This window comes from Geotrypetes seraphini, chromosome 8 (assembly GCF_902459505.1).
Source record: "Geotrypetes seraphini chromosome 8, aGeoSer1.1, whole genome shotgun sequence".
Lineage (NCBI taxonomy): Eukaryota > Metazoa > Chordata > Amphibia > Gymnophiona > Dermophiidae > Geotrypetes > Geotrypetes seraphini.
Genome location: NC_047091.1, coordinates 9,900,493 through 9,913,033, shown reverse-complemented (window position 1 = coordinate 9,913,033; position 12,541 = coordinate 9,900,493). Strand labels below are relative to the sequence as shown.

The window sequence follows — 12,541 nt, the reverse complement described above, 5'->3', positions numbered from 1 at the left end:
TTTCCAAGTTTCCAAGTTTATTAGTATTTGATTAATCGCTTATTACAAGCTAAGCGATGAACAATTTATTTAAAATAAATAGAATTTTCAAAGTACTACAATAAGTTGGGTTCAGATACAAACAGACAAAACAGACTGACATGATACATAAGGAGGGGAAAAAAAAAAAAATGGGAGGGAATAGTTACAATATTTAATCTTTTTCATAATCTAAAAAAAGGAAGAAGAAGGGGCAGGAAAAAACATGCGGAAAGGGAGTGTGAAAATTAGATAAAAAGTAATTTTAAAAATTGAAAGTTAAATATAATGCATTTTTAAACGTTGCAGTGTTCTTCAACCAGCGGTCCGCGGACCGGTGCCGGTCCGCAAAAATTTCCTGCCAGTCCACGGCTGGAGCGCGCCTCATGCCTGGGGAGATTAGTGCACAAAGCCACGGGCGATGGCTCCTACGCGCGTCCTGCACCTGAACCGGCAGCCTTCTCTTTGATGTCGCAACGTCAGAGGAAAAGCTTCCGGATGATGCGCGGGACGCGTGAGCAGCCGCCACTGCACGTGGCTTTGTGCACTGATCTCCTCAGGCCTGAGGCACGTTCCGGCCGCGGACCGTCAGTGAGGAAGAGGGAGCCAACCGCAGGGAGCATAAAACGGCCAGGTGGGAGCGCTGGTATGTTTCTTGCAAAGGGGGAGGAAGACAGGAGAGACAGCTGGCTTTCTCAGGACACCCAGCCTCCCCCAACTGCTGTGATGAAGGGATGGCACATGGAGGGAGGGAGACAACAAAGGTAGGGGGAATGATTTTATTTTCAATTTAGTGACTGAATTGTGTCAATTTTGAGAATTTACATCTGCTGTCTGTATTTTGCACTGTTCAGGAAGAAATGCATTTGTTTCTATTTCTCTGGGGTTGTACTGCATGCAGAGTCTTGCATCGTAGGGTTTGTTTCTATACATTAGTCCTTTTAGTTTGTGGTCCCATATTTGCATAGGGGTTATCTGTGTTCTGGTAGGAATGAATGTTGAGAAGCATACAGTGTGCTTTGTGTAGTTTAATTTTGTGGTTAACCATTATAAGATTATATTGTGCGTATGTGTATATTCCAAGTTTTCCAAGTTTTTTTCCAAGTTTATTAAATATTTGATTAATCGCTTATTAACATTCTAAGCGATGCACAAAGTATAAAATATTAAATTGCAATAGTTGAAGGGAAACAGACAATGTAAATACGACTGACAAGACAAATTAATGATACAGAAGGAAGGGAGTAGGTAAAGAAATACAATTTTAAAAAATAGTAAAGGAAACATATAAGGGCAAAACAACATTAGGGAGGGGGAAGAAATAAAAAATAGAAAATTTATATGAAAAATGAGTGGAAAAAATGGTGTTATAATTAGTACTATTATGGGGGCGGGGTCTGGGGCGGAGATAGGTGGGTTCTGGACCACGACTTAGGCCAGTGTTCTTAAATCGCCGGTCCACAAAATAGTTCTTTTATTTCCGCTGGTCCACAGGTGAAAAAAGGCTGAAGAACACTGTTCTAATGTAGGCCAGGGTTTACCTCACCTGCATTGAGTCACCTAACCTTCATTTGACAAAACCATAGCGTGGATTTTAGTGCCGGCCGCCGCAGCAGGAGCTCCGACGCTCATAGATTTCTTACGCGCGTCGGAGCTGTTACCGCTGTGGCCGGTGCTAAAAGCCACGCTGTGGTTTTGTATAAAAGGGGGGAGGGGCATTAATATGCCAGTGCCTAACTTTAAAAAAACACCCCGATCTACCCCTAACCACGCCTACATGGTGTTCGGCACATCTATGTAGACGCCTATCCCCCAATTAACCTTAATTTTTGTTGTCGTTATGAGCTTGTTAAAGCTCATTAATGACGCAATTAACTCTAATTTTGAAACTGATTTTTATTATTGTGGGTACCTCTTACAGAATTCCCCCCTCCCCCCACTGAGTGCCGATTTTGGTGCCCAGATTTGAACGCCAGGACTCGCACCTGCTGAAACCAAGTGCAATTCCCAGCACCCTAGTTGGACGCACTTCCCCAGTGCACGCAAATTTTAGGAATGCCCCTGACCCCACTCATGCATCTCCCATAGCCGCAGCCCCTTCTGCATTGCGCGCTATGGGATTTGGGCGCCCATCGTTATCGAACAGCGCAAATTCAAATTGGTGCCAGTCGATACCCTTTTACTGGCACTAATTGGATTGTTAGCCAATTAAGCTGGGCGCATATCTTGGACTGGCTCCCAAAATATCAGCAACGCCCACGAGGGAGTGGGTGTTATTTTCTTTTGCTGTGTATTTGGATCCCTTTCTGGGTGCTGTATCCTAAAGATCAGCGCCCGATTGCAAGCGTCATACATAGAAGCCGGGGGTTAATTATTTGTGGTGTGGAAGTGGCTACTTCGGTGTCTAGACGACTTTGTAAAAAGTACCGACCAGAATGAAAGTGCATGCAGAAATTTTATGGCGTGCAATTTCGCTGTGAGAGACTATGGGAACTCACAGCAGCCATTTCCTCATGGCGATCTGCACGGGGCAGGAGCGTAGGAAGATCGCTCCTGCCCCGAAAGCCCTCTAAACCACCAGGTAAGGCCGGGAAGGCGGCAGGGAGGAAAAAAAGATGGATTTTTTTTTACATTAAGACTGTTTTTTTTTTTTATTTTCTCCCTCCCCAGAAAAAATTGCGATTATATGAAACCGCGAGTGCAGGAACCGCGAATGGGGAGGGGGAAGTGTATAACAATATGAATTAAACTACGCTTCTCCCTCCGTATTCACCGTGATAGGGGATTAACAGAACCGCAAATATAGAAAAGCCGCAAATAACTTTTTCTTGTTATTCGCTGTTTTCTATTAAAAACCATCGTGAATATGGTGAAAACCACGAATAACATGGTGGGAGACCTGGGCTGTCCCTGAAGGAGAGGCAAAACACGGTGAAGAAAGTGCTGAGAATCAGCGATTTTCTCTGTAAACGCTTGGAATTAGCGATTTTCTCTATGCAAGCTGATGTAATGGGGGGGGAGGAGCCAGCAAGCTACAAACCATGACTAATCAAAACCTCGATTGCTGAAACTGCGAATACGGAAGGAGAAGTGTAGTTGCAACTTTACATGTTTTCCTTCCTGAGCTCTATCAGTCCACAAAACTCAAAAGGAGAGACAGGGTTGTTTTAACAGGCTGCAAAACATGTTGCAACCTTCTTGTGACAGACGGCAGCAGTCAAACATGACCAAAAAAAATCCTTCAGCCTCGCGTGCACTCGGTTAAACAAGAGTCGCCGGAGGCAAAAACAACATTTCCTACCGTGCCGTCAGTATTTGTGACCAGAATGGTTCACTTTGCTTTGTAATGAAAACACCAAATTTCAATTTTTTTAAACAATCCACAATTTCAATCACAGCTCATTAGGTTGAAAAAGGGTTAGAAACACCTCATTTTCTCATGATAATATACAGGAAGACAACCCCCCCTCCAAACCCCATCACAAAAGAAGATAGCCCAAGTGCTCGTGGTCCCGTCCCTAAGAATTATAAATACACAACGAGACACGATCTTTTCAGTTACGGTGGCCTGTCAAAAGCGTGCCGGACATTGGCGCGCCGCCGCTTACACCACTGTCAGGCCTTCCCGTTTGCACTCTGAGTGGTGGGGGGGAACTTCCCCCCCATTACATTTAAAAGTCACGCTCTCTTCTTGAAGTCTGGCTCTTCTGCTTGGTTCATGTGAGGAGTGTGTGGCGCAGTGGTTGGATCTACAGCCTCAGCACCCTGGGGTTGTGGGTTCAAACCCCGCGCTGCTCCTTGTGACCCTGGGCAAGTCACTTAATCCTCCATAGCCCCAGGTACGTTAGATAGATTGTGAGCCCACCGGGACAGATAGGGAAAATGCTTGAGTACCTGATTGTAAAAACCGCTTAGATAACCTTGATAGGTGGTATATAAAATCCTAATAATAAACTAAAAAAAAAAATAAACTAAAAAAAAAAAAAATAAATAATAATTCATAGACAACGGCGCGAAAGACAAAGGCGCGCCCGGACAATTGAGCGCAGCGCGGAGGCGCGCGGAGGCAAAATTACTGTTTTTAGGGGCTCCGACGGGGGGTTTTGTTGGGGAACCCCTCCACTTTACTTAATAGACATCACACCGGCGTTATGGGGGGTTTGGGGGGTTGTAACCTCCACATTTTACTGTAAACTTAACTTTTTCCCTAAAAACAGAGAAAAAGTGAAGTTTTCAGTAAAATGTGGGGGGTTACAACCCCCCAAACGCCCCACAACGCCCCCACAACGCGGCGCAATGTCTATTAAGTAAAGTGGGGGGGTTCCCCAACAAAACCCCCCGTCGGAGCCCTAAAAACAGTAATTTTGAGCAGCGCGCACCTCCGCGCTACGCTCAATTGTCTGGGCGCGCCTTTGTCCCGGCGCGCTTCTGACCTGACACCCTTCCGCTCTGAGGGGGTGTAGGGCGGTAACCCCCCCCCCTAGAATCGTGCTCTCATTCGGGGGATCCCGACGTGGTCTCAATTTGAAGATTGCCGCAAACCCTCCCCCAACACACTTACAATCGCGCTCCGAAAATCCCGCTCCATTCATGCGCACATTTGATGGAGCGGAATTGTCGCGGTGCAACAAAAATCCTTTTTACCTCCCTTATGTTTTTTGCCTCTCTTCCCTGTATTTATTGTAGTTCTTCCCGTTCTCCTCTCGCGTAAAGTTTGTAATTTCTTTGCTTTCAATGTATTTTAAACAGTATGGACCCCATGCTTTATTTGTTAATCGCTTTGAAATGATGATACTGCGATTGCATCAAAATTTTAATAAAACTTGAAACTTTTAATCTGTAGCTAATTTCTCTGCACATTGGGAAAAAAAGTCTATTCCTGGCTCCAAAAATCTTCTCTCTGAGCACCTTCCCCCCCCCCATGCCAAAAACAGAGAGGTATGCTGGCACTTACCTAGAGTGGCAATGAAGTGGTTCGACCTGTGATAACCCTGAAAGAGACAAGAGGAGTGCAAGTCATTGATAGCTTTGAAAGCCTGGTGGATGCCATAGTTCAGGGCAGAAGGATTAGGGGGGGGGGTGAGGTAAGAAGTGGAGCACAGCACTTACTTCTCGATTTATCCGGATCTGTTAGTTCCCAGGCAGGTGTGGATTGAAAAGTAAAGGGGTGAGGGGGGGAGGGGAGCGGGAAGACAAAGAGCAGAGACGGGCAGGTTAGTGAAAAGGAAACAGGTTAAGAAGTCGCCAGCGAAGATGACGGTTGCTAACGGGAAGTCGCATGCGGGCCGTGATTTCAGAAACCGTTAAGAACATTCAGTTCAGGAGAGGGTCATTATCTTTCTCCCCTCGAGGCTGTATTTGAATAATTATGTGATTTTTAGGGTTAAAAACGGATGGTTTCAGACAAGCACCCCAATGGTCACGGGGTGGGGGTGGGGGGTTGGTTACAAGACTCAGAAAAGAGATGCAGAAATAAAGCAGATGATAAAACCTTCTAGGTTCATGATTAATTTAAATTACTGCCTATAAATGCTTGGTGGGTGGGCTACCGAACCATAGAGAGGAGTAGCAAGTCCCATAAGCCACTCTAACCGGTGTCGGGTCAAAAGCGCGCCGGGACAAAGGCGCGCCCAGACAATTGAGCGCAGTGCGCGCCGCCGTGCCGCTCTAAATTACTGTTTTTAGTGCTCCGACAGGGGGGGCGTGGGGGGAACCCCCCCACTTTACTTAATAGACATTGCGCCGCGTTGTGGGGGGCATTGTGGGGGGTTGTAACCCCCCACATTTTACTGAAAACTTCACGTTTTCCCTGTTTTTAGGGGAAAAGTTCAGTTTACAGTAAAATGTGGAGGGTTACAACCCCCCAAACTCCCCCATAACGCCGGCGCGATGTCTATTAAGTAAACTGGGGGGGTTCCCCAACAAAACCCCCCGTCGGAGCACCTAAAAACTGTAATTTAGAGCGGCGCGGCGGCGCGCGCTGCGCTCAATTGGCGGCACGCGCTTTTGTCTTTTGCGCCGTTGTCTATGAACCACTCTAACCACTACATTCATGGTAAAAAATGTGAGCCCACTAAACCCCCCCCCCAAAAAAAAACACCCCACAACACCCTACTGTACTGCCATATAGGTACTACATGCAGCCATAAGGGCAGCTGGGGTTGCGAACAGGCGGGTATAGTAGGTTTTGGGAGGCTCACCATAACCTATAAGGGAGTTCTGGTGAGATGTTTAATCTGATACCCTTTATGTGAAGTTTACAACAGCGACCTCTAAGGTGCCCCACTGCTGTGTTGCCATGTCTGGGTGACCAGTCCATTATAGGATTGGCCCCTCCCACATCCAAATGGCGTTTTTCTGGGTGTTTGGGACTTGGACAAAATTTTTGTCAAAAATGTGGTATACAGATAGATATCTTGGCAGTCTGGGCGTCCCAATGGCTTGGACATCCAGATAGAGGATTTTCAAAAAAAAATTATTTCTAGGCTTATGGTTGTTTGCCTTTTTAAAATAGGTATTTTTTTACTGTCAGCTTTGGACGTCTAGTGCCATACATCCAAATCGGACTTAGAGGTATGTTTTGAAAATGCCCCTCTTAGTGTGCGCTAACGGACATTAGTGTTCACTAAATGCCATGTTACCCATAGGTATAAAATAGGATGACATTACGACTGACTTATTTTGCTATTTATAGGCAGTAATTTAAATGGCTGCTATTATCCTTTACTCACAAAATCAGCAGATAACCGTACGGGCTTTTCAAAGTGTTCCACGGGCCAAAAGAAGCCAAAACCTCACTGTTGTAAAGGTCTCTGCACAGGGGAAAAGATCCTCTAAGCAATGCGGCTGAATGGACTTTGGAACCTGACTTCTGAACCGTGTTTGGATGAAGCCAGATTTAAAGCCAGTTCATCTACGCCAGGGGTCTCAAAGTCCCTTCCTTGAGGGCCGCAATCCAGTCGGGTTTTCAGGATTTCCCCAATGAATATGCGTGAGATCTATGTGCATGCACTGCTTTCAATGCATATTCATTGGGGAAATCCTGAAAACCCGACTGGATTGCGGCCCTCAAGGAGGGACTTTGAGACCCCTGATCTAAGCCACAGACTGAGAATCCGAGGTGAACACGGCAGCCGTGGGAAGAGTTGAATCTTCAGAAGAGGCAAAAAGTACTAACATACACATGCACGCGAGAACTTGAATGCAATAACTCCCCCCCCCCCCCATATAACTACAAAGGACAAGCCTGGCAAGCATGCCAAATGCCACCTCTTCTTCAAAGTTTTAGGACAAACAGGAGGGACAGGAGTAAGGTCCAAAGCAGTACGCCGCAAACTTTTTAAGGTGCGGCACACTAATTTCGCGGTCGCGGCTGGAGGACACCCAGAAATGCACGGACGTCATCACACCGACATCCGTGCATGTGCGGATGTCCTCCAGGCGCAGCCCTGAGCCTTCTATTACCGCTGGTGGGGGAGGGCTGCAGAAGGAGAGGTGAGGAAAAGGAGCAGGGGCCGCGGGCGAGGCGCAAGCGCCGGCTGACTGACTACAGGACGTGCCTCACACCGCCAGGGGCACATCCTGTAAGCAGTCAGATGGCGCCGGTACCTCTCCTCCTCGCTGGCATCTCGAGGCACACAGTTTGCGATACACTGGTTAAAAGGAAACACAACAGCAGAAACAGTAAGTTTGGGATTTGGAGCTATCCATGGTACCATTCTTTGTATATGAAGAGAGAATTTATTTTTTTTAACGTGCAAAAATCTCTCCACCACATATACAAATTGAAGGAGCTAGATGCCCTTGTCTGAAGTAAAAGGCTTTTTGTCTTAGGCATTTTAATCTTCACTTTTTCAACGCGCTAATGCTCAGGAAAATGAAGTCAAAGTGCGAGACAGGTTGGGGAGAACAGGGAGGAAGAGACAACTCCCAGGCTTTGCGGCACTTACATCGATGTAGTTGGCGTTGATGTAATCTGCATTGGGGTCCCCTTGCACCGGGTGCAATTTGACTCGATGGCGGTCATCTGGAAGCACAAGCCACAAGGTCTCAAATCACTGATGCAGAAAATGACGCTTCTGGTCAAACCTGTAGCATTACTTGCCACCTCAGCACTGTACAAATACGCAAGAAGACCCTGCTCCACAAAGCTCACATTCTAATCAAGACATGCATGCAGGTCAAATCAGACTTTGGGACTTTCATTTATTAAGAAAATGGCTGAAAGCATAACACACAGCAGTGAGTGGGGCCACTTTACTTTAATTTGGTCTAGTTTAGAGAATGACACGGGGACATATTTTTCCCATGTCCACGGGAACTCATTTTCCCATCCCGTCCCCGTGACTTTTCCTATCCCTGCCCCATTCCTGCAAGCTCCGTCCTCATCTGCACAAGTCTCAAACACTTTCAAATCCTACGCAGCAGCATTCTAGAGCTCAGATTGTGATGTCATAATGCCTCATTCCACCAATGCCTAAGCTCCGTCCTCATCTGCACAAGCCTCAAACACTTTAAAATCCTAAGTAGCAACATTCTAGAGCTCAGATTGTGATGTCATAATGCCTCATTCCACCAATGCCTAAGCTCCGTCCTCATCTGCACAAGCCTCAAACACTTTAAAATCCTAAGCAGCAACATTCTAGAGCTCAGATTGTGATGTCATAATGCCTCATTCCACCAATGCCTAAGCTCCGTCCTCATCTGCATAAGCCTCAAACACTTTAAAATCATAAGCAGCAACATTCTAGAGCTCAGATTGTGATGTCGTAATGCCTCATTCCACCAATGCCTAAGCTCCGTCCTCATCTGCACAAGGCTCTAACACTTTAAAATCCTAAGCAGCAACATTCTAGAGCTCAGATTGTGATGTCATAATGCCTCATTCCACCAATGCCTAAGCTCCGTCCTCATCTGCACAAGCCTCAAACACTTTAAAATCCTAAGCAGCAACATTCTAGAGCTCAGATTGTGATGTCATAATGCCTCATTCCACCAATGCCTAAGCTCCGTCCTCATCTGCATAAGCCTCAAACACTTTAAAATCATAAGTAGCAACATTCTAGAGCTCAGATTGTGATGTCATAATGCCTCATTCCACCAATGCCTAAGCTCCATCCTCATCTGCACAAGCCTCAAACACTTGAAAATCATAAGCAGCAACATTCTAGAGCTCAGACTGTGATGTCATAATGCCTCATTCCACCAATGCCTAAGCTCCATCCTCATCTGCACAAGCCTCAAACACTTGAAAATCATAAGCAGCAACATTCTAGAGCTCAGACTGTGATGTCATAATGCCTCATTCCACCAATGCCTAAGCTCCGTCCTCATCTGCATAAGCCTCAAACACTTTAAAATCATAAGCAGCAACATTCTAGAGCTCAGATTGTGATGTCGTAATGCCTCATTCCACCAATGCCTAAGCTCCGTCCTCATCTGCACAAGGCTCTAACACTTTAAAATCCTAAGCAGCAACATTCTAGAGCTCAGATTGTGATGTCATAATGCCTCATTCCACCAATGCCTAAGCTCCGTCCTCATCTGCACAAGCCTCAAACACTTTAAAATCCTAAGCAGCAACATTCTAGAGCTCAGATTGTGATGTCATAATGCCTCATTCCACCAATGCCTAAGCTCCGTCCTCATCTGCATAAGCCTCAAACACTTTAAAATCATAAGTAGCAACATTCTAGAGCTCAGATTGTGATGTCATAATGCCTCATTCCACCAATGCCTAAGCTCCATCCTCATCTGCACAAGCCTCAAACACTTGAAAATCATAAGCAGCAACATTCTAGAGCTCAGACTGTGATGTCATAATGCCTCATTCCACCAATGCCTAAGCTCCATCCTCATCTGCACAAGCCTCAAACACTTGAAAATCATAAGCAGCAACATTCTAGAGCTCAGATTGTGATGTCATAATGCCTCATTCCACCAATGCCTAAGCTCCGTCCTCATCTGCACAAGCCTCAAACACTTTAAAATCCTAAGCAGCAACATTCTAGAGCTCAGATTGTGATGTCATAATGCCTCATTCCACCAATGCCTAAGCTCCGTCCTCATCTGCATAAGCCTCAAACACTTTAAAATCATAAGTAGCAACATTCTAGAGCTCAGATTGTGATGTCATAATGCCTCATTCCACCAATGCCTAAGCTCCATCCTCATCTGCACAAGCCTCAAACACTTGAAAATCATAAGCAGCAACATTCTAGAGCTCAGACTGTGATGTCATAATGCCTCATTCCACCAATGCCTAAGCTCCATCCTCATCTGCACAAGCCTCAAACACTTTAATATCACAAGTAGCAACATTCTAGAGCTCAGACTGTGATGTCATAATGCCTCATTCCACCAATGCTTAAGCTCCGTCCTCATCTGCACAAACCTCCAACACTTTAATATCACAAGTAGCAACATTCTAGAGCTCAGACTGTGATGTCATAATGCCTCATTCCACCAATGCCTAAGCTCTGTCCTCATCTGCATAAGCCTCAAACACTTTAAAATCATAAGTAGCAACATTCTAGAGCTCAGATTGTGATGTCATAATGCCTCATTCCACCAATGCCTAAGCTCCATCCTCATCTGCACAAGCCTCAAACACTTGAAAATCATAAGCAGCAACATTCTAGAGCTCAGACTGTGATGTCATAATGCCTCATTCCACCAATGCCTAAGCTCCATCCTCATCTGCACAAGCCTCAAACACTTGAAAATCATAAGCAGCAACATTCTAGAGCTCAGACTGTGATGTCATAATGCCTCATTCCACCAATGCCTAAGCTCCGTCCTCATCTGCATAAGCCTCAAACACTTTAAAATCATAAGTAGCAACATTCTAGAGCTCAGATTGTGATGTCATAATGCCTCATTCCACCAATGCCTAAGCTCCATCCTCATCTGCACAAGCCTCAAACACTTGAAAATCATAAGCAGCAACATTCTAGAGCTCAGACTGTGATGTCATAATGCCTCATTCCACCAATGCCTAAGCTCCATCCTCATCTGCACAAGCCTCAAACACTTTAATATCACAAGTAGCAACATTCTAGAGCTCAGACTGTGATGTCATAATGCCTCATTCCACCAATGCTTAAGCTCCGTCCTCATCTGCACAAACCTCCAACACTTTAATATCACAAGTAGCAACATTCTAGAGCTCAGACTGTGATGTCATAATGCCTCATTCCACCAATGCCTAAGCTCTGTCCTCATCTGCATAAGCCTCAAACACTTTAAAATCATAAGTAGCAACATTCTAGAGCTCAGATTGTGATGTCATAATGCCTCATTCCACCAATGCCTAGGCTCCGTCCTCATCTGCACAAGCCTCAAACACTTTAAAATCCTAAGTAGCAACATTCTAGAGCTCAGATTGTGATGTCATAATGCCTCATTCCACCAATGCCTAAGCTCCATCCTCATCTGCACAAGCCTCAAACACTTGAAAATCATAAGCAGCAACATTCTAGAGCTCAGACTGTGATGTCATAATGCCTCATTCCACCAATGCCTAAGCTCCGTCCTCATCTGAACATATGTTCAAGGCTTGTGCATGTAAGGCAGAGCTTACAGGAATGACATGGGACAAAACTCGTGGGAACGGGATAGGGAAATTGAGTTCCTCCTGGGACAAGGAAAAAGTTGTCCCCGTGTTATTCTCTAGTCTAGTTGCAGACCAACATAGTGAAAAAAATAGGAGACGTCCCTTAGCAGAAGGAGTCGTGAGAGACGAATTGCAAAGCTGTTTATCCAAGTTTGTGGAATATTTCTCAGCTTTGCCCAGCCCCCGTAGCGCAAGTGCTTTAAGCTCAGCGGTTTTTGCTTTTAAGTCAGAGCCATTTTGGATCCAAATGAGCTGAAGGGGAGCTGCCAAATATCTTCCCATGGAAGACCGCAACACCGCTGACCAGTGTGCATCAACAGCATCCACCGCACCACCTGCCTTTCAACTTATCGAGGTGAGCATCCCCGATGCGTTCTTTTCGTCTACTGAGAAACGCTTTGCCCTCCAAGCATGCGACTTTTCCTCCCCTTTCAGTCATGAGCATGATTTAGAGAGACAAAAAGTAGCAGGAAAAAAAAGCCAGAATGATGATGAGGGCCGCCAAAAAGGCTCCCACAATCGTTGAAAGAACCGTCCCCGAATCGAGAAGTCCTCCATGTCGCTACGCTCCCACATCAGAAGCGTGATCAGACGAGTCCTCAGGGGCATCCGCATCCAGTCCAATATACTCTTATAACCCATATCAGAAAGTGTTAAGGCCCCCCCTTTTACCGGCGCTTAAGTTAACTCGATTTAGGCACCGGGGCGCCATTCTACAAATGGCATCTAAATTTGATTGACATATAGAACGCGCCATTTTCCTAGGCGTCTACTAATTTAGGCATCTACTAATGTAGGAGCCATTTAGGCATCTACTAATGGCGCCATCTAGGCGTCTACTAATTTAGGCATCTACTAATGGCGCCATCTAGGCGTCTACTAATTTAGGTATCTACTAATGGCGTCATC

At 45.6% G+C, this 12,541-nt stretch overlaps 1 protein-coding gene and 1 long non-coding RNA gene across 2 annotated transcripts in view; one reads left to right on the top strand and one right to left on the bottom strand.

The window, feature by feature from the left end:
- Positions 1 to 12,541, bottom strand: part of PTPRU (protein tyrosine phosphatase receptor type U) — a 489,953-nt gene that overhangs the window by 62,262 nt on the left and 415,150 nt on the right. The window contains exons 18-19 of the mRNA XM_033956533.1: positions 7,968 to 8,044; positions 4,973 to 5,009 (exon numbers count right to left, since the gene is read on the bottom strand). Of these exons, the coding sequence (XP_033812424.1) occupies positions 4,973 to 5,009; positions 7,968 to 8,044 (114 nt within the window). The remainder of the gene's footprint in view (positions 1 to 4,972; positions 5,010 to 7,967; positions 8,045 to 12,541) is intronic.
- LOC117365755 overlaps positions 1 to 12,541 on the top strand; it is a 223,209-nt gene that overhangs the window by 152,566 nt on the left and 58,102 nt on the right. The gene's annotated exons all lie outside the window — the stretch shown is intronic.